The sequence below is a fragment of the Drosophila tropicalis genome, unplaced genomic scaffold, assembly GCF_018151085.1.
Source record: "Drosophila tropicalis isolate 14030-0801.00 unplaced genomic scaffold, ASM1815108v1 contig_878, whole genome shotgun sequence".
NCBI classification, from domain to species: domain Eukaryota; kingdom Metazoa; phylum Arthropoda; class Insecta; order Diptera; family Drosophilidae; genus Drosophila; species Drosophila tropicalis.
Genome location: NW_027173374.1, coordinates 12,990,647 through 13,016,171, shown reverse-complemented (window position 1 = coordinate 13,016,171; position 25,525 = coordinate 12,990,647). Strand labels below are relative to the sequence as shown.

General features: G+C 36.3%; 3 protein-coding genes across 3 annotated transcripts in view; 2 read left to right on the top strand and 1 right to left on the bottom strand.

The window, feature by feature from the left end:
- Positions 1-1,529: 1,529 nt before the first annotated feature.
- Positions 1,530-2,924, top strand: LOC137585235 (uncharacterized). The gene has a single exon (XM_068300935.1). It carries the CDS (start codon positions 1,623-1,625, stop codon positions 2,619-2,621), a length of 999 nt encoding a protein of 332 aa, XP_068157036.1. The 5' UTR covers positions 1,530-1,622; the 3' UTR covers positions 2,622-2,924.
- Positions 2,925-6,537: 3,613 nt separating this feature from the next.
- The window catches only part of dpr11 (defective proboscis extension response 11), a 73,349-nt gene continuing 54,361 nt past the window's right edge, over positions 6,538-25,525 (top strand). Inside the window, exon 1 of the mRNA XM_068301218.1 lies at positions 6,538-6,981. The gene's annotated coding sequence lies outside the window, so the exon portion shown is untranslated. The remainder of the gene's footprint in view (positions 6,982-25,525) is intronic.
- On the bottom strand, positions 20,439-21,439 carry LOC137585385 (uncharacterized). Its single transcript, XM_068301143.1, has one exon. It carries the CDS (start codon positions 21,367-21,369, stop codon positions 20,446-20,448), a length of 924 nt encoding a protein of 307 aa, XP_068157244.1. The 5' UTR covers positions 21,370-21,439; the 3' UTR covers positions 20,439-20,445.

The window sequence follows — 25,525 nt, the reverse complement described above, 5'->3', positions numbered from 1 at the left end:
GAAATTTTCAACTGTGAAATTTTAGCAGAATTTTTTTTTATTCTGAATTTTGTTTGTTTGTCCGTCTTTGATTTAGTCCTTTTTGTTCTTGGACAATGGAGCAATGGGCAGAAAGCCTCTTGCCTACCTGGGTGCAATTGGTGGGCCGTAAAGCCGAGGCTTAGTTAACCAGCCAGTTCAGCGGTGGTTTGAGGGAACGCCGCCAGATGGCAACCCTGACCGACATTCGATGAATTGACCAAAACGCAGTTTGTTAGTTTTGTGTGCAGCAGAGCATTTCATTTGCCCAGTCGGCCGTTTCCCTACATACTCTCAGCCGCTCTTTTGCTTCTCCTCTATACTCCTTTGTGTTTTTACCAGATTCCTGGGATGACCAATGTCTATTTTTCACCTGGTTTGAAGTTTGCGTTCGCATTTGTTTGCGTATTATTGCCTCACGGTACAAGAGGGAGTGGGCACGGAGTGTTGTTTTACAAAATGTGTGTGTGTGTGTGTGTGTGTGTGTGTGGGTTGGCGCCCAGGTGTGCTGGAACATTGTGCTGACAATTGTGATTTTAACATTGAACTGGGTGTGAGAAGGTCGAATGGAAAAGGTTTTAATTAGATTTTACTTCATTTTCTCATGTCATTCAATGTTCAATGCGATGGCTCTTTTCTCTTTCCTATGTTGAAAACACCGCCAAACCAAACTAAACCAAACCAACACATTCATTTGCTATGTGGTTTAGCTTTCAAAACGAAATTGCATGAATGGGATTTAACTATGTATGTGTATAAGGCTTATCTGTAAATGCATTACCTGTTTGACGTGTCGAATGAGTGATATTAGTGGACTTCTTCTTATAGCCAGTTGCTCGATGTAGTTTTAAGTTTATAAAAACACAAAACAGACAATATAAACTATTCATTTAATTCATGATTTACATGATTCATAATAAACTTTTTTTTAGACATCCTAAAGTTATAGCTTAATTAGAAAAAAGTAATCATTAAGAGTTTTATTTCAGTTTTTGCCTTCTTTTTAAATCAGAGTCTTAGTTGCTTTAGATTGCCTTTTTTCTTTTTTCATTAATTAACATTAAGCTGCAACAGTGTTTGCCATTTCCTGCTCTTCTTTTTGCCATCAGTTAAGTATTTTAAAATTCGCATTAAGTTTTTCTACTTGTTTGTCTTTGGCATTAAGTTCTATTATGAAGATGAATGGTTGTTATTGTTGTTGTTGGAACTGCAACTGGGTCTGGGACTTTGGTTTTAGCCTTGTTCTGTCTCTATCTCCAGTGTGTTTGCATTGCATGCCTTTTTCCCTACGTGTGTGGGTATGGCTTTGTGTGTGTGTGTGTGTTGTTTATGTTGGTTAGTTACTTCTGGGTTAAGTGCTGCTTAAGCGCTTTTGTAAATGTCACCCATGGTAAATCGCATACATTGGCCCCTCAGGAAACCTTAAGTAACGAAAAATATACCTTAGTAAATGCCGTTATTAATAATCAAAAATGAAAAGTTTTAAATACTAAACCAAGTTGATACTAAACACATTAATTTACGTATTTCCTTGAATTTTATTTCAAAACTCATTTCATTTCTTAGTTGAATTTATATTTTGAGCGTTAATACTTGAATAAGACATGAATAAGCCAATTGTTCCAATTGATACAAATTTAAGTAACTATTTGCTAACATACAAATCTCTGCCAACATTGAAATGGGCTTCTGGGGAATCTAAATCTGAATTTTATAATCTTCCGCAATGTAGGGCTAAAGGCTTACCCATTTGTAAGCCAGAAACCGAAGAGAAAGCAGATGCGAAAGTGATATCCACATATTTTGAGTTGCCTCGTGTAAAGAAGGCAAAACTGTTCCAATGTCCTCACTCAGATTCCAGAGAATTAATTGAAGAAATAAGCGAAGAGTCAAAAACTCCTGACACTATCGATGAAGATCTACAAATTGATGATATTCAAAATGAAGTGAATAGCATGAAGTTAAAAGTCTCAGAATTAAATCATTTGTTGGGTCTAAGCATACCCGAATGCCCCAATATAGACCCCTGTTTAGATGTGGATACCGAATTGAACAAGCATTTAATCAGTCCCGAGATCCTTAATTTGCAGCGCAATAATCGAAAACTCCAACAGCAAATAAGTCAACTACAGCTTTGCCGCAGGGCATCCGATCTTAGCATGAATAATCTAACAGAAAGGATCACTGCTGATCGGGCAGCAGCTGACAATTTGAAGAAGCGACTTGGTGAATTGGATTCGTTTAAGCGTACTTTGGAGCACGAACAAGCCTTGTGTGGCCAACGCTATCGCTACATGGAAAAGGACAAGTATGATGGCTCTGCCCTTCATCCACTTTTTGAGAGTGCCAAAGTTAACATCAAGCGTGTGATTTCAAAGCTAGTACCCACCAGAGAATATGAGAAGCAAAAAGTTCAGGAAATTAAAAGGATTCAATATTTGAATGATCAATGTAGAAAATTGTTTGACTACATGTTGGAATCCTTTGAAAAATTGGATGCGAAAATCGGTTTAGGTTCGCGTATGCAGTCACCTGAACTAACCACATACTTGTATCGCAATGAAAAGAATTTTGCTGTACCACGAAATACGAAACAAAGTTAGAAAGAGAGGAGGACATTGATAGAAAAGTAACAACAAAAAAATCTGTACAAAAATTATTCAATTTGTCATGGCGACCTTTCGATTTAAAGTTCATTTGCATGTATTTCGGAATCGCCTTGATTATGCCGTACGTTCCTGTAGCGACGTCCTCTGGCCAAGCTGCTATTCACATCCACGTGGCAGCAGCTGCTCCAAATGAGGTCAATTTCGGTTGTCCCGCAAAAAGACGAAAGAGCATACAACAGAAAAACAAAGTTGAACACATTTTTTCATCTGGTTGGCCATTTAAAACAAGGCGAATAAAAAAAAATGAAATTCATCCTTAATTTTTTTATAAAAATGTAAGGTAATGTAAAATGTAAGTTCCCTAAAGGAACTTGGCCTCATAGAATGTTGTCTACTTTCATTTTTGGGCATTAGTTACCTAAGTAGAGTATTTCGAACTTCTTTAGTATGAAGAAAATATCCATTTCCTCTCTCTTAGGTGTTTCCATGTGCTTGGCTATTTGTTTGTTCGGTGTTTTTTGTGTGCGATTCTTTGGTCCTACAACGAAATGTATTTAGCATAAAAATTTACGATAATGACAACAACAACAGCAGTAGCATCAGACAGACAGATATAAACAGGCGGACGATTGGGCGGACGGTCAAGAGCATCAAATTTCGCATAAGCAAATAGACGAACAAACATTAGACGCCCCGACCGCCAATAACAGGAAAATTGGGAGGAGTTTCTGTGTCTAGTTGTTGTTGTGGACAGACGGCGGCTAAAATGACTTTATTGTAGGTTCTAGTAGCCCACCTTATGCTCCTTCTCCTGTTGGTAGGTCCTTTTTTGGCATACTCGTGTACTTCTATGTATTTGATAGTCCAATGTCATTGCCCGACTAACGCAAAAAGTTAAATTAATATTTTTCGCATTGACAAAAGTTTTGTGTGTGGATTTGCCTTAATATTTCGTATATTTCTCTCTCTCTCTCTCTCTCTCTCTCTCTTTTTTTTGTTGATGGCATTTGAAATTGACGAATTTTGCGGTTTAACCGCCAACGTCAAAGTCAACTGTTGTCACTTTTCATATTTCATGTTGGGGATTTTTAAGGCAGATTAGCAAAGTTTTATGCAGTCATTTATTTAAACTTTTTTTTCCCCGACTGAAAAAAAAGGAAGCGAGTGGGTGGTGGGGTTTGCAGCTAAGAAATTGTGCGATATAAAATGGAAATGTATTTAAAATTAAGAGTTCATTGGCTGGGGATAAACCCTCAGACAATGAACTTTACTTAACTGTGTGTGAGTTTCGATTATGTGAATGTGAACGAAATATTGAAATACATAAGTGAGTAAAATATGTAAGTATATTTGCCTTCTTTGTGGCCACTTTGAGGTAAACCTCTTGTATGGCATCTGCAGTGCAGCACTTCGCTTTGGCAATTCCATATTGGGTAGAGTTCAGGCTCTGATATATTCTGCAGTTGGCTTACGCGACAAGCCCTTACCCAGCAAATGCGTCTATAAATTATTCATTTCGTTTGAGATGTTTGATGTGCATCCAAGTAGGATGATGTCCTTACACACACACACACTCACTCACTAGCACACATTGCCAATCGGTTTGTTGCAGCTCCTTTCTTTTTTTTTTTTTTTTTGTAACTTTTTTCTCGTTTTTCTTGTTTGTTTCATTCTGTCTGCGGGCATTTTTACCCGCATTTCATAGAATTCATTCATTTTTTAGCATTACTGCCTGTTGTTGGTAAGGTGGTGGCGGTGGTGTTTGCCACAGCTTTGCATAAATAAGATAAACACAAGGATACAAGCATGTGGCTGGCAAGGATGTATGCTGCTAACCCTGTTCTAAAAGGCTGCCACCTCTTCACTTTACCTGGGTTCGTTTTTTCCTCCTCCTGGTTACTGTGATTTATTTTGCACTCCAATGTTTGCCAAAGTAAAATTGATTGAAGCGTTTGCCGGCGTTTCAATTGATTTTCACTACAGTCAGTTTCCTTCACATCCCATAGAACTACCGCTTCTACTTCCACTTTCTGCTCTAGAGTTTTTACAACCATCTTGGTTGGTCTTCCACTTTCTTTCTCTCATGCCCAGCGATGCATTTGAAGTGCTTGTCTTGTTTACAGTGGTTAAATTAACTTTGGTCAATTTGGTTTTTGCCGAGGGCTAGCTTCCGGACAAACTGGCACTACATTGCGATAAGTTTCGCTTTTCAGACTCCAATGTAAACTAAGGGACATTTCAAATTGACAATGGATCTGCTCTTTGTGGCCATTGAATTTGCTTAGACTGGGCCAGACTTGTCCATTGTCTGCAAATAATTGCATAACATGAAGCAATTGTTAACAAGAATTGCATCTCCTTCGAGTGTCTATTGAAGGCGACAGACAAGAAAACCAAAGTAGAAGTTCTACTTAGGTTCTATCAGTAATTTTTAGTTTTGTCTCAACTGTGATTTTCTATACTTACTTCTCTTGTGATGGCTAAAAGGTCCTACCTTAAATCCTTTTGCGCCTTCAGAGATCCAGTCTCCTCGAAACTTCTGCTCTTTCTTCTTTTGAGGGAAAATAATCTAGACCCGATGATTTCAAGTTTTATTTGAAAACTGAAGGAATCAAATTTCATTTGCCAAATAGATAAATCAAGATGCCAGCCTAATTTCACGTTTGAAAACTATAAGCTATGAACTGCATCTATATATATATATGTACATCACTTTTTAATTGCCTCTCAATTTCTAGTTAATTGCTCAACATCAGATTGCTAAACGATTTTCTCGCTTAAAAGCATTTGCTGTCAGTGGCAAAAATAGCAACAATTCATCACTTGTCGTTTTTCATAGTATTGCTTTATAGCATAAGTGTACATAGTTGAGTACAAATGTATAGGTGGGTGTCTGTGTGTGTGTGTGTGTCAGTGATTTTATTAACTGACGCTGATGGTGATTGAGGCACACACATCAGGGCCATCAACACCTGCAACCCAACCGCCAGCAAACTGCAGCCAAATAAATCTTAAGCTGTCATGTGCAGAGACTACGGAATACAGAATACGTAAGGGCAATACAAACAGAAAGCAGAGGAGCAGGGAATAAGATGGAAAGCAAACAAATTGCTGAAAGAAAAACAAAAACAACAAAAAAATAATAATAATTATGCAGAATCTACTGTGACGGATAAAAATAAAAACACGCAACGCAGGACAGTAAAATATATGCCATTTATTTTTATGAATGGGCATTTATCATAATTAAAAATTCAGTTCAAAAAGACCGGCAAAAGGGCAAGCGAGAGAGTGAGAAAAAGTGTGATGATGAGGATACCGACGGACCGACGACAACAACAACAGCAACGACTACGACGTCGACGACGACGACGACGAGGGAGACAGCAACTTGCCGACGACGTTGTGTTTCTGACCTAAGACACACGTCAGGCTAAGGATAGTAAGTAGTACAAAGCATACAAATGGCCAAAACGAGTGCGTCATTTTGAAGTGGCCCATACAAACAGCTGTTGAGTCAGTTGGGACAACTTTGGGACAAGTGCAAAGTAAGGCATTGGAATACTCTCTCTCTCTCTTTATCTCTCTCTCTTTAATATCCATTTCTGTGTATTGGTGAAGCTGGCGCAAGGCGCATGTCTCATCAATTAAACCCGAAACCAACACCCAAAAAGCCTTTACTCTCTTTCGTTGCCCTCAAATGTATGCTATAAAATGTGTTCTCTCGTTTTAGCAAACGTGCTGCGAACCTTCGGCTCACGACTTCTCCACTTCTTGTAAGGTCTCGTACTCAAACACTTCGCATGCCGTTGTCGTTGGCTTCAGTTGTGTGCCACGGTAAGCTGCTCTATAATTTTGTATCTGTTCCATTACCGTAAACTCCGGCTTTTTGCTTTCCGCCGTGTTTTTGTCCGTGTTGTGTCGTGCCGTCGTTCGCCGTGTGTCACTTCAGCTCGATTAAATCGGTGATTAAGTTGCTGCCGCTAATCGCATCAGTCAAGTGAAATTTGAAAGCGAAAAAAGGCAAAAATAAATATTGAAAATCTTAATCATAAGTGTCACCAAAAATTATGTATAATTGAATTTACGTTAACAGCAACAGCAAGAACAACAACAACAACTTCTGCGTTGTCTGTTAAAAGGCGCATCCTTGTTTCTGTGTCCTTTCTGTGTCTCTTTGTGTATGTGTGAGTGCGTGTGTTTGTATACGTATGCGTGTAAGCGTATGTAATCCAAGCAAATCTGTCACGTGTTGTGGATATCTTTGTTTGGCCTACCCAAAACTCTCCGACGATGGGAATTTATTGAAAAGGACGACGGCTATAAAAGAAAAAAAAAAACAGAACAGGACAAGGTGAGTCCCCCTGTCCTTGCTACGGCTTGACATATGCGACAAAGATAAAAGGCAGTGGAAAAGTTTCACGATCACGTGGAAAATTAAAATGGTTAAGCAGATTATATGAACGATGGAAACGTGTCAATACGAATTTGAATTCACAAAAATTCTTAATTGAATAAAGTAGATTTCATGGAAGCTTCAGGTATTTTCTCTAAAATGGATTAGCTAGTAATGGAAGTGAGTTTTGATAGAACTGAGGATAGCATGAGATTCGGTGAAGAATTGTTTCTCTTGTTGTACTAAGTATACAAGTCTTGCTAACGAAATTTGGTAACAAAGGATTCTGTCTATATATTTATTTTGTTGGTTCGAAAGTTCAAAGGTGTTGCCAAGTGTTATCTTTAGTTGTAAGAATTTTTGAATATGAATCAAAACTTGTTTGCTTCGTGATTCAGTTAACGTTCTATATAAAGAGTTTAGTCTTCCCGTTGTAATATAATTGTTATTTTGAAAATATAATAAGAATAAAGTTAAACGTAGCAATGATTTTTTAATCTCTTTCTTTTTAATTGATATTCAATTTGTTTAACTTCAATGCGGAAACACAATTAAAATCGTTAAAAATCAATTAAATATAATTTCGGAATGTTGTCATGTATTAAAATATATGTTAAATAATTTTTATAATTATAGCCAACCTAATTTATAAACAATTAACTCTTTTCGTTTGCCTATATAAGTCTTTCAGTTTAATAAAGTTTTAACAACTTGTTGAATAAATGTAAATCAAATGCGTTTTGCTCTTGTGTCCCGACATCATGTTGTCAATTCAATTTATATTTGGCCTCTTCGTAGTTTTATTGGTTACCGATATGGCCCCACAAAGTGTAAAGTATTTGGAAAATATTGAGGAAAATAAATATAAATTTTAACATTTTTTGTTCAGGAATCGGTCATATTTAAACTAACAAATGCTGTATGTGAAAGCTACAACAAGTCAAGAGTTGTGATACACACTTGTCGCCTGAAGGCAATTAAACGGAACAAGGTAATATTCAATTTCAATGGAACGATTTTATATCCTGTGAACGATATACGAATTCATTTGCAAGTGTTCAAAAGAGCCAATGGATACAAGCCATGGCTCTTCAATATTGAGGTGGATGCCTGTCGTTTCTATAGACAAGCTTACAATCCAGTTGCCATATTATTTTTCAATTTGACCCGAGAGTTTTCCAATTTTAATCATACATGTCCCTATGTGGTGAGTTTTAGTGGTAATATTTCTGTGATAATACTTTACCTCGATTTGTGTTTCTTTGTGAACAGGGTCCGATTTATATAAAGGGCTTTTATCCCAGAGCTGAAGTTTTACGTCTACCATATCCAACTGGTGATTATTTGTTAGCCTCTCGTTGGTATTACGATAGAAAATTGCAACTTGACGCAAATGTTAGCTATACATTTGTTGAGAATCTTTTGGATCAATAGGGGATGATGAGTTCCAATATAATCTATATAATAAATGGGAAGTTAAATTAGGATGGGAATTGGTTGAAAATTCCATCAAAAAGATTTTGCAAAAGTCTCTATTCATTAATGTAAAATTTATAATACTGCTTGTCACATTTCTATTCAAATCGGTAAATCGAGTTTATAGTTTTATTCCTACTAATAATTTCCAACCACATGCCTTAGCAGTGATTGAAGGAGTTGGCCTCAATGTAATTTTAAGAATTTTCGGTTATGTGCCTTTCTTTGCATTTCTGTGCAATTCATGACTGGTATAAACTGGTGTAAATTGCCATGACACCATTTATGGTAGAATATTGTCTGGGGCACAGTTGATTGAATCAAAGCCAAGAAACATTCCACATTTTGTGGTCAGATAGTTAAATATTACAATAGAGCGACTCACACATACACAGACACTGACACGTCCCATTATCGATTGAAATTTTATACAACTGCCAACCAAGCGAATCATATACAATACAATGCAATACAATACAGTCGATTCACTGTATTCCCATGATGTTGATGGTCACCGGCTAACAGCGAAGAGCGTCAACCGCAAAGGACAACGCGACGCCAGCAGAAAGGAGCACAAAATCCACAACCAGCGAAAAAAAGACAAAAAAAAAAGAAACGAAAACCGAAAGAAAATCGAGAATATTTTTCCAGCGTGTCAACTCGATTTTGCATTGGCCAACTCGTCGCGACACAGAAACGACAACTAAATTATTAATGCACAATGAACTTGAAGCGCCGCTCTGCCGTGGTTCTCTACGGCTTTGTCCGGTTTACTACGGACTGCTTCGTCCGGTTCGGTTCGGTTTGGTTTGGCCAGAACCAAGAACCAACCAGAAAACATGAACATGAACAATTTAAATGCAATGACAAATTACATTAACTTGTATAAAGCAAGAACAAATAAAATATAATATGAGGGCAAATTGCGTATGATACTTGCTACGTTTGTCCTTATGGAAGATAATATAGCTCTTTTAGATATCCTCTATTTTTTGCCCTTTTTCCTTGAGGTTTTTGTTTATGTTCGTAAATGTCAATTCTATAAAGTATCAAATGCTAGATGAAAGTATAAGCTCATAGGGCGATCATTTATATAGGATCGAAGAGAGGGTCCATGTAAGTCGGTGTTGCCGTCTGTCTCTCTCTTTGGTATCTGTTTCTTGTTATTTTTGTCATTTCATTTTGCATTTTAAATCACCATTTTAGTGTACTTTCTTCTTGTTTGTGGAGTGTATAATTTTGATATGCATTAAAAACTTTTCAACTTTTTTTTGTTTTGTTCTTCCTTCGTTTCATTCGCTTTGTTTCGTTTCGTTACGGTTTTTGCTTCATGGGAATTTTACCTTTTGAAGTTGTGTGATAAAAATGCGTAATGATTTTTTCATTGCTGTTAAATAAACAATTCGGTTAAAAGTTTTGCCATGCCTCGTTTGCAGAGAGAAAGAGAGTCACCTGTTTCGGTTTAAATTTTAGCGGCCAGTCAGGCTTTACTTAACGGCAAAACGTTTTATTTTTTACTCCCCCCGGGGGCAAAATTGGAATGGAAAAAAATGAAATTCTTTCAGTTTTTCTGGCCTGATGCCTCTTTGCAAGAATATAATGAAATTCTGCTCTGCATATGTTAAATATTTAAATTAAGGTTAATTTGTTTGTCTACAAATAGATTGTTAAGAAAATTGATTATTTCATTTGATTCGTTTCCATCGATTGGATTCAAAGGAAAATTGTCTGCATTTACCTTTGAATGATAGATTGAAGGATGGATGGATGAACACAAAGATATCCAACCAAGAACACTGACCAGTTTGAATTCAGTGGTAATAATTTGGCTATCATGAACATCAACATTCAAAGCAAATGCCTTTTGGGTGTAATATTTCGATTAATTTAGAATACAACAGATTCTTGCTCTTGATGTAATGGCGTAGAAAAATATAGAATAACTAGGTGATACAATCATTTACATTTTCTGAAAATTATGTCAAGGAATTGCATTTTCTTCTCTTAAATCACAAATTTCGTCTCTTGGCTAACAAATTCCATGAAATATGATATCAAATCATATTATTCATCATTTGCCCGGTGCAGACTTGTCTTGTACTTCATCTTGTCAGACAGTTGTCCTCTATTTATCTTCCCCTTCGTTCCCCGCTGCACCTCTTGCTCTTTTCTGTCACTTCCGTCGTTCAGTTGCCCGGCCAGAGTGCAGACACAGAGAAGACAAAAAAAAAAAAAAAAACTAAGAACTAAGAGGGAAAATGGGAAAAGTAAACTGCAAGCTGAAAATTCAGAATAATGAGGAAACTAACGAGCCAAGACTTTTCTCCATTGTTTACTGGTGCAAAAATTGCGCGATTATTAATTTTCTATGCCATTTTGTAGAGCTTGCTGGCTGGGTCTCCTTTTTTTGTTTCGTTTTTTGTTTGTTGCTCCTTTTCGTTGTTCGTTTTGGTTTTCCTTTTTTTTGTATTCCCCCGTTTCTCTTTTTTGTCGAGGCGCCTGGCGGCAACATTTTTTAATATTTTTGCAATATTTGCCACGTTTTCTTCATGGCCCAGAACTGAGCGTGCAAGTAATGGCAATGAGTACACAGATGAGCAGAGCAAGAGGTGGGGAAGAACAAGTTGGAGGCACAACACCAGGCAGCAGGCAAAAGAGTTGCCGCAGCCAGTTGCCAGTTGTGAAGTTTTTTCTGCGTTGGCTTGGCTCTTGGTTGGAGTTCATTGCTTGCCATTCCTTGCTTTTGCTTCTACCCTTCACTTTACTTCAGTTTGCCATTTCTTTTCTTTACTTTGCCCCTCCACATGGGTGTGTGTGTGGTATATGCCCTTCTCTCATCACTTTAACTGACACATTTTCGTGTTGTATTCGCAGCTTTGGTTCTTTTTTCCAGCCAGAGTTTTGCTTGTTTTATTCATTGGCCAATAAATGCTCGCGCCTTGAATGCTAATGAAAAGAAAATTCACGGGTATTACCAATTTTACTTTTCTTTTTCGCTTCTTTACTTTTTCTCGTTGCTTGTTTTATCAGTATTTGTTTCGTTTACTTTATTAAAATGAGAAGTTTGTCCTAAGTAGACAGAACTAAGTGGAGATTATGCTGAGCATTATATTAAACATTTTTAAATTATATACAACTAAAAAAAAACGAAGAGATGAGTTCAGTAACTCATTCAAAACTTACTCGAAAGCAGAAATGAACTTTGAATATTAAGTCTTCTAAAACTAATAATAATAACTATAAAAAGGAATATCTTAAATAATTATATTTATAATAAAAATACAATAATTATATTTATAATAAAAATACAATTTAATTTAGTTTTGTTCATTTTGAATATTTTCTGTACATCTTTACAGGTAAGCCAAATTGATGTGGATGTCCTTGAACAAACGGTTAAACCCTTTGCCTCTGACTCTTTTGATTTCTACCCTTTCTCTCTCACTCTCCCTTATTCAGTTAGTCATTCAACTGACACATGAGCAAATACATTTTTAATTTAAAATAAACATTGTATATTAAATTACAAAAACACCAAAAAAAATCAAAAATAACAAAAGAAAACACACACACACATAATAAACATGTAGTGAGTGAGAGATTGAAGGAGCAAAAAAAAAAAAAAAAGTGAAATATGGAAAATGTAGAAAGGGTTTTTGCCACTCGACAGGCAATATCCGTTGTGAAGGACACAAAATGCAAAAATGGCAACAAATCCAATTAGTTAATATGAATATTTGATGAAATCACTTCCGTTTCAAATGCGCAACAAAAAAGTTGAGCCTCAATTTCAGTCCCCCCTCTCGCTCAGCCATCCACAGCAGGAGTCCCTCAAACTGCATGATGATGATGATGATGACGATGATGATTTGTAGTTCTTGTGCCGAGCCATTGGACTGTGTGGAAAGTTTTTTTTTTGTGTACCAACTGGGGAAAAAATTAAAAGTTTAATGCATACAAATTTTTTTTTTTTGTATTTTTTGATTGCTGCAAGTCATCGGCCTGTATAATGAAGAAGGGTGCCAAGGAGGGGGAGGCAGCAGACAAGGGACAAGCTTAAATTTTATTTAAATTTTGTATTTTTTTTTGCTCTCTTTTTGCACAATAACCACAATTTGCCACAACTTTTTTGTGTGAGTGTCTCTGTCTGTGTGTGTGTGTGTGTGTGTGTGTCTGTTTGTGTGGGTGCGGCACTTTGTCAGTGTGAAATGTCAGAATGTTTGAGAAATATTTAAATATTTTATTTGTCAGCAACAATTTCAGCAACAGCGAACACAAGCACACACACACACACACATACAAACTAGCTAACTAACTAGCCCTTGGCATATACCATGCGGCGTATACGTAATTTATATATATATAAATTTCATTTTTTTGCTGCAAACACCTTTAAGTGTTGCTTTTTTTTTACACCATTTTATTTTTTAGGTTTTTCCTTTGGTTTTTCACGTTGTGTTCTTGAATTTTTAATTCTTTCTGCTTGTTTTTGTTTGTGTGTATGTGTGTGTGTGTGTGTGTGTGTGGATGTGTGGATGTGTGTTTTGTTGTGTTGTTTAACTTTTTTGCAAAATGGCTTCTTGTTATTTGCGTTCACTTTTAGCCAACTCGCATGCCAGGCCAATGGTATACAATTTTAACGAGTTGCGGTTTTTGTTTGCCATTTTCTTGTTGGCCTTTGCTTTTGCTTATTGCCTTGCTCTGCATTGTGTTTTCCTTTGTTTTTTTTTTTTGCTTTTTTTGGTTGTGGCAAAAATGTCACGCATTGTTTAATATTAATTTCATTTTCAATATGCTCTGACACCGCCAGCACCACACAAATGAAAACGATATGTGAAAGACGAAATAAAATGTGCAAACAAATGGTCTTTAAAACTTTTACCTCTCTCTGTAGGAGTCAAGTTTGTCTGCGTTTTAACATGTCCATTAGATTTTTAACTAATATGAATAAAAAATAAAAATATATCTGATGCAGAATTCAATTTGTTCAATTCCAAATCGAATACAAATAGGATCTCAAAAAAATTAATAAACGAATTGAAAGTAATCTATGTACATATAGTCTAACGAAATATAAATTAACATGACAAATTTGTTTTATGTTTTATATTAAATGTTAATGTCTGTTGAACAATATGATTTCAGTTTTTCCATGTGTTTCTGTTTAAGCCAAATGTCGTTAGAATGGACCGCTAAATTCGTTGAATTCATAATTCAATTTTCCACATTAATGAAACTAATTGAGGCTGAAGGTTTGCCACTGCTCGAAACTCATAAAATTTATTGCCTGCCACCTGCCACATAAAGTCTGCCTGCTGCCCTTCTCCTCTTAACACTGCCTCGGCAAAGGGCGTAAAAAGTTGCGTAACTGTTAACATATTCAGCCGTCGAACAAACTGAAATTAGTTAAGCTCATTAAAAATTAAACTGAAAAGGAAAGAAAAACTATTTTAATTAAATAGCTAACAACAAATGATGACAGCAAAAAATACAACAAAAAAAAAAGAACTTTTAAAAATATTATGAAAACTTTGACATAAAAACAAAACTTTAAACCAAATGAAATGAGAAAATCGAATGAGGGGGAAAAAAACCCGAAAACCCAGAAAGTTGTTGCCAAACAAAGAGAGGGCGAAAAGGAACAAGCAAAGAAAAGTGGCTCACACACAGACACACCCAGATAAATGTGACCCATAAAGAATTCTGCACATTTATTCCACAAAAATTTGCAAATTTTTATCATTTGTTAGATAAGAAGAAGCAGAAGAGTCGCGGCAGACCTCTTTGTAGCTTTCTCTCGGTAGCCAAACAATAAATCACCATTAAACAAATTATGTACTCAACTCAACAATTTTAAATGTCTTTTGCTGGCCATTGTATCGAGTATACATATATATACATATATATATGTGTGTGGAAACAAGTAGATCTGTGCAGTTACTCAACTCAAAAGAATACGAGCGGCAACAATGTAAAAGTACGAAGAAAAAGTGAAAAAGACTATGAGATGACTGACTGACTGACTGGTCCAAACAGAAAGGGGGAAAATGCAGAATGGAGAAAATGGAGAATGCGAAAAATACTGTGTGAACAGGAAAACTAATGGATGAGTATATATAAAGTCGAGAAGAAAATGGAAAAATCTGTCCAATTTTAAATCAATAAAAACAGAAAATTTATCAAAGTAAACATCTTATAACTACACAAATGTAACTCAGGGTCTTACTGAAAGTAAACTTTGTAAGCAAAGAACAAATGTTTTTCAGTCTTGGCTCCACAATTTGATACACAGTGAGTGTTTGCTCCACTGTGAATGAGAAAGAGAGAGAGAGACGTAATGCTACGTCAGCCATTATCATTATTACTTGCAACGGCGGTTATCAGCAACGTTTCTCATTGACACGTTTCTCGGGCACTCTTTCGCATCATTCTAGACACTCTGCCCGCACTTGTCGTCGGCTGCCTTAGTCTCAGTAATGGGGGAAAGTGGGCCTAAAAGTAGGTACCTATACCTTGACAAGGTGTAAACATTTATGAGGGGTTTCTGTGTTGTTCTGTGTCTTGTTTTATTTCCTTTCTGAGAGTTGTTGTTGTTGGGCTTGTTTTTTTCTTTCTTGTTTTTTGCCGACGTTGCAAGCGACACAAATTTATTTCTAAACATTTACGGCTCAGCTTGTGTTATGTTTTGTTTGTTGTGTGTGTCACGGCGCCACACGCCACATGCCACATTTAGTGCCCACAAATTTGAGCATCTCCCTGGGCAACGGGGAGTCGAGAGTTTCAAATATTTCTTCTACATTCTGCTGCTGGCTGCTGGCATTTGGATAGTTTTCGGGTAGTGGGGAGAATACAGAGGGGAGTAACCGCATTCTTTAGCAACCACAAATTTTCATGTAGTTATTTTTCTTTCGTCTGTGTTTTTTTTTTTACTTCCTCACTCTCTCCCTCTTCTCGTCTGTCATACTCCCTATATACATATCTGTCGTTTTACGTGCGTTGTTTTATTTTTACAACTTCCTTGAAACAAGTGAAAAAGTGCCAAAAAGCAACAACAGCAAAAGCAAAAGCGGAGACGGAGACTGTTAAAGTGTTCCAATTTTTCTTGTCCACATCTGCATATGTAGTATTCGTTTTTTTTCTTCTGGTGTGTATATCTTTTCCCTCTATTAAATATCTTCTTTCTCTCAGTGTTTGTTTGTCTCCTATGTTCGGGCTCTGCTACTGACTCGCTTCGTTGGAATACATTTGCCTTCTATTTTTTTGTCCTTTTTTTTCTTTTTTGGAGTGCGTTGTCTTCTTCCTTTTCCGCTTTTGCCTTTGGCGCAAATTACAACGCATAATTTTCACATTACGTCAGCGCATTTAGTTGTATATGTGAGCCTGAGTGTGTTGGTGTCTATATATATATGTGAATCCTGCGTATCCTGGCATTTGCCTTGTGACTTTGGTTAATGTTTCGAGTGCGATATGGAAATCAATATTCCTAATGGCTGTCATGCTCTCTTTACATATATGTACATATATTTATTTGTAGCTTTGTACTTATGTAGAAGTACAAGCCACGCCCTCATTGCCTTTTGGCCCTCAGTGTTTATCTGTGAAAAGAAAATTCGCACATTTGAATTGCATAAATATGTCAACTTGGTTAATATTTAATCAACATGAAATATTCATGCGCATCGGAAATTAATTGAATCGATCGACGACTCATTGAGCATGGCAAATGTAAAACCAATTTAATAAGATAAATGTCATAAGATAGCTGGGGAATTCATTAAGAGGCTTGGCATTTCATTTGATGATAATATTGGTTAATAACAATTTTCATTGCATACTTTTGTGAGTTTTATAAATAATAATTGTTTGCCTAAGAGCAAAGACAAGTAGACATACATACATACGCGACCGGAAATGAACATCGACTTTCTTTTTACTTAACTATTAACTAAAACTTTTTATATAAAATAAATCATAAACTGCATCAACGAATATATCAAATATTCACTTTGGTTGAGTGTGTATTCAATGCACATTTGAAATGATTTGTTGTCCAATGAGATCAGAATAGGTGAAACCTAGTAAAATTTTCTTAAATATTTAAATGGCTATATCTTCCCCTGTTAAGTTAACGTAAATTTGTTCATTTCCAAGCTCAAAGGTTAGTCCCCCTATTAAACCAACTCAAATAGCAATAACTGGGTCATACATATCTAAATCGACTTTTGTGGGTTAGTTTATCTCGAGTAGTAAAATGCTTATATTCACATCACAAACAAAAGTCCTTGAAACGCTTTTGTGTTCACTCATATGCCCAGCATGTTTGTTAATAAAGCGAAATCCATTTCCAAAATGAAGTCAATTCCCTTTTAAGAATGACTAAACGACGGAACAGCAACAAGGCAAGAAGTCAAAACAGCAGCGGAAAAGGGAGCCGAAAAGTAAACTGCATAAAAAAAACAAGGAAAAAACCCAAAGAGAGCGAAAGCATCGCGGTAATTTGAACCTTTTTCCATTTGAGTGATTTTTTTCCTACGTCTGGCCCATATTGACAGAGAAATGGAGTAAGGGATAAGTAGATGGGGGCAGAGTAAATGGGGGCGGGGTCAGCTCAAAACAGAAATCAAATATCAAAGTGAAAACTTTCTATACATATACATGTGTGTGTGTGTGTGTGCTTGGTGGCCCTGGCAAAGCATTGAACGCACGACTAATCCTGCCTAGCAACAGGTTGCCAAGTTGCCTTCCTCATTGCTTTTCCTCTCTTATTTTGACAACTGAATGAAACCCAACGAAATGTTGGACAAATTAGGAAGCCGGATACTTTGGGTAAGTCCGAAATCAAACTGAATGGGCGGTGAAATGTCATGGCCAAAATCCGGCTAAAGTTTTCCAGCCAAAAAACGTCAAATTGTTAAAATAAAAAGATTTAAACAAAAATTTAAACATTGCAACTTAACAATGTCGATTGAAATAAGCTACTTTTTATCCAACTTCTTGTCTCTCTGTTGATTTGGGAATTGACTTTTAGTTAAAGTTGTCCGCCACCCCCATCAGCCCCTCCAGAGAATGTAATCTTTCATCTTAACAGAGATTTCTTCTTTTCTCTATTGTTCTTGGCAACGTTCTTTTCCTGCTTTTTCGTTGCTTTCCACCTGCTTTTCCTTTTTTGTTTTGTTTTCATTCTTCTTCCAGCGCTCGTCGGCAATTACAGAACAAAAAGTCAAGTCCAAACGAATCCCATCGAATCGTTTTCCCGGCCAACATGAAGAGCGGAACACGCAAACCAACAACAAGACACATCAGAACAAAAATTTATCGCTTCTGGATTTATTTTTCAAGAGATTTTCGACATTTCATCTGCTGTGCTCTCGGGACGCGTTGCGACGTGAACGTAAGGCGAGATAAGTTCAAACTTATTGCTTCTCATTCCGGAAACGACGATTTAAAATGCTTACTTGGTGCTGTGGGGGTGAAGGGGAATGCCAATAGAGAAATTGATAAGAAAGGTGTGGGATTTGAATCAATATTGAGACTTAAATTACTATATTAGAGAAGACTTAATTAAGGTTAGCCTATTTGTATTTACAACTAGGCGCTAAGGCTCTAAGGGGGCTCTTCAATATTTCTTTAAAAGTGTTTAAAACTTATGTATCAGATTTAGATTTGTTACTCATGGTTATAAAGTTCGGCTTTGTTTTACACAAGTTATTGATTTAGAATGTTAATCGAATCAAAAATTGTTCCTGTTTTTTACAGTTATGAATGTGTTTGAAATATGAAATTCATTACCTAAGGACAATTTTAATTCATTTTATGCGCATATATAGCTATATATTTTTTTGTTTTGGGTGTTTATTCATTTTATTATATGACCCACTTCAATTGAGTGTTTTGCAAATATTCGCCACGTTTATTATTAACTTTACCAGCATACGCAATTTCTGAAAGCCAAAAATAGACGAAGAGAAACTTAACATACAGGGGCGAAAAAAATAAAAAACCAGGAGCAATGAAATTAAATACGAGTACAGGGCAAACCCTGCTGAATAAATGCCAAATAAAAGCGTGAAAAATGAAACCCTCTAACACTCACACTCCACTCACATACAACCTATAGAAATAAAAGCCCTAAATGGGCCTTCAACACCGCAGCGGAGGGGGAACCGGATGGAGCCCAGATAAACCGAGTCTGAATTGAGAAGGAGCGAGAGGATGAGGAAAGGCCAAGGGTAGCTGGCGGGAGTCGTTTATTTGCATTTGCAGACCGACAACCAACCAAACAAACAACATGAAGAAGAAAATGAAATCGGCGCTCCGGCAAATTCATAAAATAAAGGATTTCCTAATTGCCAATTTGCATGCAGCCGCGTCTAATTTTTGCCCATTCGCTGGATACATAAACTTCATTTCTGGAGAACTCCGTTTATTTTTTCACTCCGGGCTATTTGAGTTTTCTAGTTAACTTCATGAAGATTATGGATAAAACATATTTTTTTAACTAGAAGACTTTGCCACGAATTATGCTTATTCGGAATATAAAATTAAACAAATTTATTGGAAAGACAAAGAACTGATATTTTTAGAAATTGTCGTTTCCGAAGTTATCTCTGTCAAAATGAGAATTGATTTTGTTGAAAATCATTGTGCATACATGTCAGAAAACTAATTAGGGTATGTAATCCTTCTATCTCTGTGGAAGGATAATATGATTTTCCTTTTGTTTATTTATGAATTTGTTTATTCAGTAAGCTGGTTTTGCTTCGCTTTCCCCTTAGTCATTGCCATCGCGATTGCCATCTAAGCCCAAACCCTGCAGCAGCGTTCCACGCAAATCTTATTTACTCATTCCTGACCCGATATCCGCCATGTTGGCTCGTCAACGGACATTCCATGGTTTTGTTTTGCAACGTTTCTTTCTTCTTTTTTTTTTTTTAATTTGCCCAATTCTGGTCATGATATGGGTGGGAGTATTTGTCGGTGAGAGAGGGCGTGTAGCTCTGTCAGCGATATGTATGTATGGCATATTTGCCTCTCTTCGTATGTTATTTATGCAAATGTCAAATATTTTGATATGCCGCTGCCATGTGAATAAAAGCAAACGGAAGTACATTATAAAGTTGCCCCACTAGCCACTCCCGCTCCATTCAGTGGTAGCCACTCAAACCAGCCCACTACGCAAACACCCCCCAAAACAACACACACCAATCCATCGTCCATACCTCCCCATGCATCCATCTATTCCCGCTGCCACTTACAAAACCAGCAACCAGCAACTAGAGTAATTATGGCATTTTTGGCATTCCACCTCGTCCTGTTTCGATGAGGTCCTGTCCCGGGTTCATGGCGGCCTGGAGCAGGAGTTTCACTAGCATTTTGTTACCAGTAACATGAGGCTGCCAACATCAGCCGTCTCCTCTCCTCCAGCGTTGTTTCTTTAGGTTTGTTTTGTGGGTGAGGCGGACACGCAAAGTAAATTTTTGAAATTATTGGCACGTTAGCCAAATTACTTCGCGGAAAGAATTTTTTAATTTCATCAACCACAGAGAGAGCGAAACAACGAGGAAAGCAACTCAAACTGTAGGACTGTGGACTTGTTGAATTTCTGTGGAAATTAGAAATACGCAAGTGAAATTTACAAATAATTGAAGTCACAAGAGGCGTGAGTTAGTGGAAACTTATTTTTTTCCAATTAAATTGCTAATTGGGTCGCTCAACTGGAAAGTCAATTAGCCAACTCGACAAAAATGAAGCCAAAGATCAATGAGAGGAAAATTCAAACAAATCATAAAATAATCAATTCTAATTAATGAATAAAGTTCATTATTAAATTATGCTTAAAACTTCAACTATTTGAGCAAAATAATTATCAGAATTCAATTAACAAAAGACGAAATTCAAATTTTCAAAGAAATCTAAATTAATTGATTGATTTATTTTTTTTAGTTACTAAAAAGGATTACTCCATATATTGCCTATGGGAAAGACAATAAGTTTACGCATTTTTCGAAATGTAATTGTCTCGTAATGATATCCTCTGAAAACTTTCACCATATTTTCATCAGTGATAAAGGCCGTCTTAATGGGATCTAAATCGGCATCGTAGCAATTGATAAGAAATATCTGAACAGTTGCTATGCGAGCCACAATCTCGTAGGCACTAGCTAAGTTTTCATTCCATATGCAAACCGATGAAAATTTCACAGACTCTTTCAAGTACACCTCGGTGGCCTCTTTGGGTGTGCGAAAGGTGTGTAGGGTTATGACACCAGTGGGTCCTGCTCCCAAAAAGTTATGAGAAAAGTCACACACCAGAATGGGGGTCACCAAGTTGGGTGTGTCTTTCATTGCATTGCCTACAATTTTTGTGGCTTTTAATGCTTTTATTTTCTCCATACTACGCAAAAAGATGGGATGATTGGCAATTGGAGCTGGCATCTCCTGAAAGCGATCGGACAAGCGGTCTATAAACTCATTCAGCACGCATTCCTGTATCAGGAGAGTGGCCACTGCATTCTCAGCAAATGGATCATGCAAAGATTGTACTATATAGTGAACAGCACAATTGATATCGCCGCCATCGAAAAGAATCATCAATCTTGGTGAGTTCCACAAATATATAATATCTTCTTCATCGGCAACATCTCCAATGTTAGCAGCAGATTTAGTTGATTTCCCAGCTTTTGCCAAGCCCATGCCTTTTGGCTTATGCTTATGCTTTAGCAAGGGCAAACTAACCCGTTCGTTGCGTGTACATTTTAACTTGTGAACCATTTCATATTTGATCAAGGGCAGTGCCAGTTGAGGATATCTGGGTATTGCCATGGCCATCTCCAACTCGGCGGGCGAGAGATTATCAGCTGAAAGGCTCATGGTGCTTAACGAAAATCTCTCAGAAAATTTTCAAAGAATTATGAACAACTAAACATATATATTCACTTATCAAAAAATGTAACTACTATGATTACTTTTCAATCTACTTTGAAAAGATCAAAGAGAAGTTATTCTTGGAACATTTGTATGTACGTAAAGAAAGCTAATATTATCTTGGATAACTTATCTTTCCATTTCGGAAGCATTTGGTTTTTTTCGAGCCACACATCAATACACACTTGATTGGCCCAGTTGACCTTGTCTTCCATTTCTAACCTTACCATAAGTGAGATTTACAGTTGATTTAACCATTTAAGCATGTCTAATGCACAATAAACGTTTTGTGGCAAACTTTTCCAGCTAATACACTCAGGCCGAGTGGGTTTCGTGCTTCGTTTTTCGTTCTCCTTTTTTTGGTTCTTTTTGCTTTTCAACCCAACCTTTTGTTCTGAGCAATCTGGGCAGAAAGCTGTGGGCATTCGTTGCTAACTATTTAAGATAGAAATCATGTGCAGTCATTAGATTGTTTTTCGATTGACGTGACATGATAATGAATGATTTTCTCATTCCTATTCCGTTGCCCTTGTCAAGCCTTCCTCCTCTTACTTTGTTTTGCTTTCTGGGTGGCTTTTTCCCTGCTTTTCGCTTTTCCGTTTCTCGAACTTTTCGTGTTGCCTACTTCTTGGCATAAAGTGGAGGAGGAAAGAAGGCGGAGAAAGACCTCTTGAGCTGTGTAACATGTAATTTGTGTTGGTTGTGTAAAGTGTTGACTATTTTTATTGATGGCGGTAGTGTCGTGGTTGGGTGGGTGGGGCTGTGGTCGCCAATAACGCAAAGGGGGTGGAGTGTTTCGAGAAGGTGTTTGTTGATTTGTTTATGGCCAACTGTAATGACCAATGAAGTGCCTTTTACCTGCCAAACCGAAATTAACACACAAATTGCAATTAAAATGCGCACGATATTTAGAAATCAACATGAACCATTTCGACTTTTATTTCTGCTGCTTGTTTCAATTACGGCTTTGGCATACTTTTCAAATAGCTGGCTAATCCGGAATGGGTAATTACAGTTGGCCCGACCAGAAAGGACTCTCGTTCGCCCTTTTATGACTATGCAAATATTGTAAGCTCTTCCTTTCTCTCTCTCTGTTTCGTTCTTACATTTTATTTGATGTTGAATGACGTCTGCTCTTGATGTGTGTGTGTGTGTGTGTGTATGCGTGGGAGTATGTATGTGTTTGTGACAAGCTGTCAATGACTGGAAAAGGTGTCGCAAGCAATGTCAGAACTTTCAAATGTGTCATATGAAGTGCTATTTATAGCCATAAATACTTATGTTCGTTAGGTGTTTATTTAAGAGATTAAATATAAATTGTATTTAAGATTAAAGCATTTTATTCATGATGTCAAAACACACTTAACTCTTGCCTAAAATAAAATCAATTTACAAATGGCAAGCATATACTTTATTAATCGATAAAAACTCATTAAAATGTCAGTGGTCTATAAGTTGAAATTATGCAAACGAAATACGGCTAAACTTCAACCGCTCGAGTTAAGCATTCAACAATCAATCTTCATATTCATGGGTCAATTATATTGTTATTCCTAAAAATTTGTATATCTAAAAAACAATTTTCATCCTCTGGCCGCATGAAAAATTGAATTAATTGCAGCGATTTCGATAAAAGGCTGAAATTTTCCATTTCATTGCATAACTAAGTGAGTGGAATATTTTCAAAATTTGAGCTTTCAATATCCTTTATTTAAACGAAATAAACTGACTATAAAATTATGTAAATGAATATAATTTATATATAGAAATCTGACAAACAATTAACGCAGGTTCTGAAATATCAAAATCGTGTTAGATTAAATCACCATTTGAGAAATTTCCCCAGATACTCACTAGCTATTGGTTCAATAAATCCTCAACAAATATGAAACTTACATTAATATCAGCGACTACTTTCTTATTATAGAACCATCTGGTGGTTAATATATAATCGCCAGTTGGAAACGGAAGACGTAGTACCTCTGGTCTGGGATAGAATCCACGAATGAACATTGGGCCCTAAGAAACACCCAAAAATTTACATAAACTAAAGCAAAATATGCTCTTAGCAAACTTACTACATACGGACATGAATGATTGAGGTTAGTAAATTCCTGAATCAGATCAAAAAATAGTTTAGCCATCGGATTGTAAGAGTGACGCATATATTGACAGAAATCCAATTCGGTTTTCAAAAGCCATGGCTTGTATCCATTGGCCTTTTTCAGCACTTGCATATGCAGTCTAATATCGTTAACTGGATGAAGTACTATCGTAGACACATTCAATATGGCTCGATTGCGTTTGATCGCCTTTAGTCGGCATGTGGGTATAATAACAGCGGATTTGTTATAACTTTCGCACACAGCATTTGTTAGTTTAAACACAATCGCTTCCTAAAACAAATGATTACATATATAGTGAGATATAAGGTAAATAAATGTAGAGCTTTTTACATTAGGCAGAATTAGAATTATAAATGTGGCGCAAAGGGCTGTGATCCCCAAGACGAAAACTTCACTTGACCGCATGATGATTGACTGTTCCACTACTGAAATTTATTAACAACGTAGCTTGACATGAAGAATTTATTAGTATATGCAATTTCTTGTCAAATATCAAAATGCAATCTACCGGAAAATGAGAACCCACTCATTATACATCGAAAATTAATATAAAATTGAGTTTGTAATGATTGGGCGTTGGACTGAAACCAACTGATGATCCCCTCTTTATACCATGTACTCATGTTCGAAGATTACGGACGAGATAGATCTACCAAAATTGGTGGCTATATAAACTTAAATGGTGGGCAAACAGATCATGTTCTAATCTTTTATCTATCGGTACAAAAAGTATCAAAAAATTGTCGAGTTATAAGAGAAACTTGTTTATATTGTCGGTTAAAATTTTATAATTTGTTTACAGATTTCTTACAAACAGACTTTGAAATTTCAAAAATCTTTTCAGATACTCGTAAGCTATTGGTTTAATAAATCTTCAACAAATACGAAACTTACATTAATATCAGCAACTATTTTTTTATAGTAATACCATCTGGTGGTTAATATATAATCGCCAGTTGGAAATGGAAGACGAAGTAACTCTGGTCTGGGATAGAATCCCCGAATGAACACTGGGCCCTAAGAAGTCAAACATTGTCATTAACTAAAATTAATGTTTCTATTCAGAATACTTACCACATAGGGACATGAATGATTTAAATTAGTAAATTCCTGAATCATATCAAAGAATATTTTAGCCATCGGGTTGTTAGAGTGGCGCATATATTGACAGAGATCCAGTTCAGTTTTTAAAAGCCATGGCTTGTATCCATTGGCTTTTTTCAGCACTTGCAAGTGCAGTTTAATATCGCTTACAGGATGGAGTATATTTGTAGACACATTTAAGATAGCTCGATTGCGTTTGATCGCCTTTAATCGGCATATGGGTATAACAATCGCTGATTCGTTATAACTTTCGCACACAGCATTTGTTAGTTTAAACACAATAGCTTCCTAAAAAATGATTGCAAAGAAACTGAAATCTTTTGCATTTATTTGTAGTTTATTCACCTTACATTAAGTGGAATAAGAATTAAAAATTTTGCGAAAAGGATTGTGAGTCCAACGATGAAAACCTTTCTCGACCGCATGATGATTGACTGTTTCAGTACTGAAATTCACTAACATGTTTGACTTGGTTTAACCAATTTTCGTGGCATTTTTGTCCAACACCAAAGTGCAACCTACCGGAAAATGAGAACCGACTCATGATAGATTGAAAATTGAGTTAAAAATGATTGTTGAACGAAATCAAATTTTTTTTATGTTCATTTAATAGCATATACTATTTTGACTTAACTTTTAAATAATTACAGTACAAGTTATTATCAAAAACGTTTTGCCACAGAGAAGACAGAACGTGGAAAAGTTTATATGATTCCTAAATCTTTTCCCTACTCGATGGTTTAAATTTCGTTCAACTTGTGGAATACTAACATATCGCACAACTGGTGAGACCTTTTTCTATCTGTGTTTCGGTAATTAAAACATATATAAAATTAGCAAAGGAAAAAAACTCATTCCATGTTACACAAAAA

What these genes read in the sequence shown, in the direction of transcription:
- LOC137585235 (XM_068300935.1), top strand. Translation starts at nt 1,623, where the DNA reads ATGAATAAGCCAATTGTTCCAATTGATACAAATTTAAGTAACTATTTG.
- LOC137585385 (XM_068301143.1), bottom strand. Translation starts at nt 21,369, where the DNA reads ATGAGCCTTTCAGCTGATAATCTCTCGCCCGCCGAGTTGGAGATGGCC.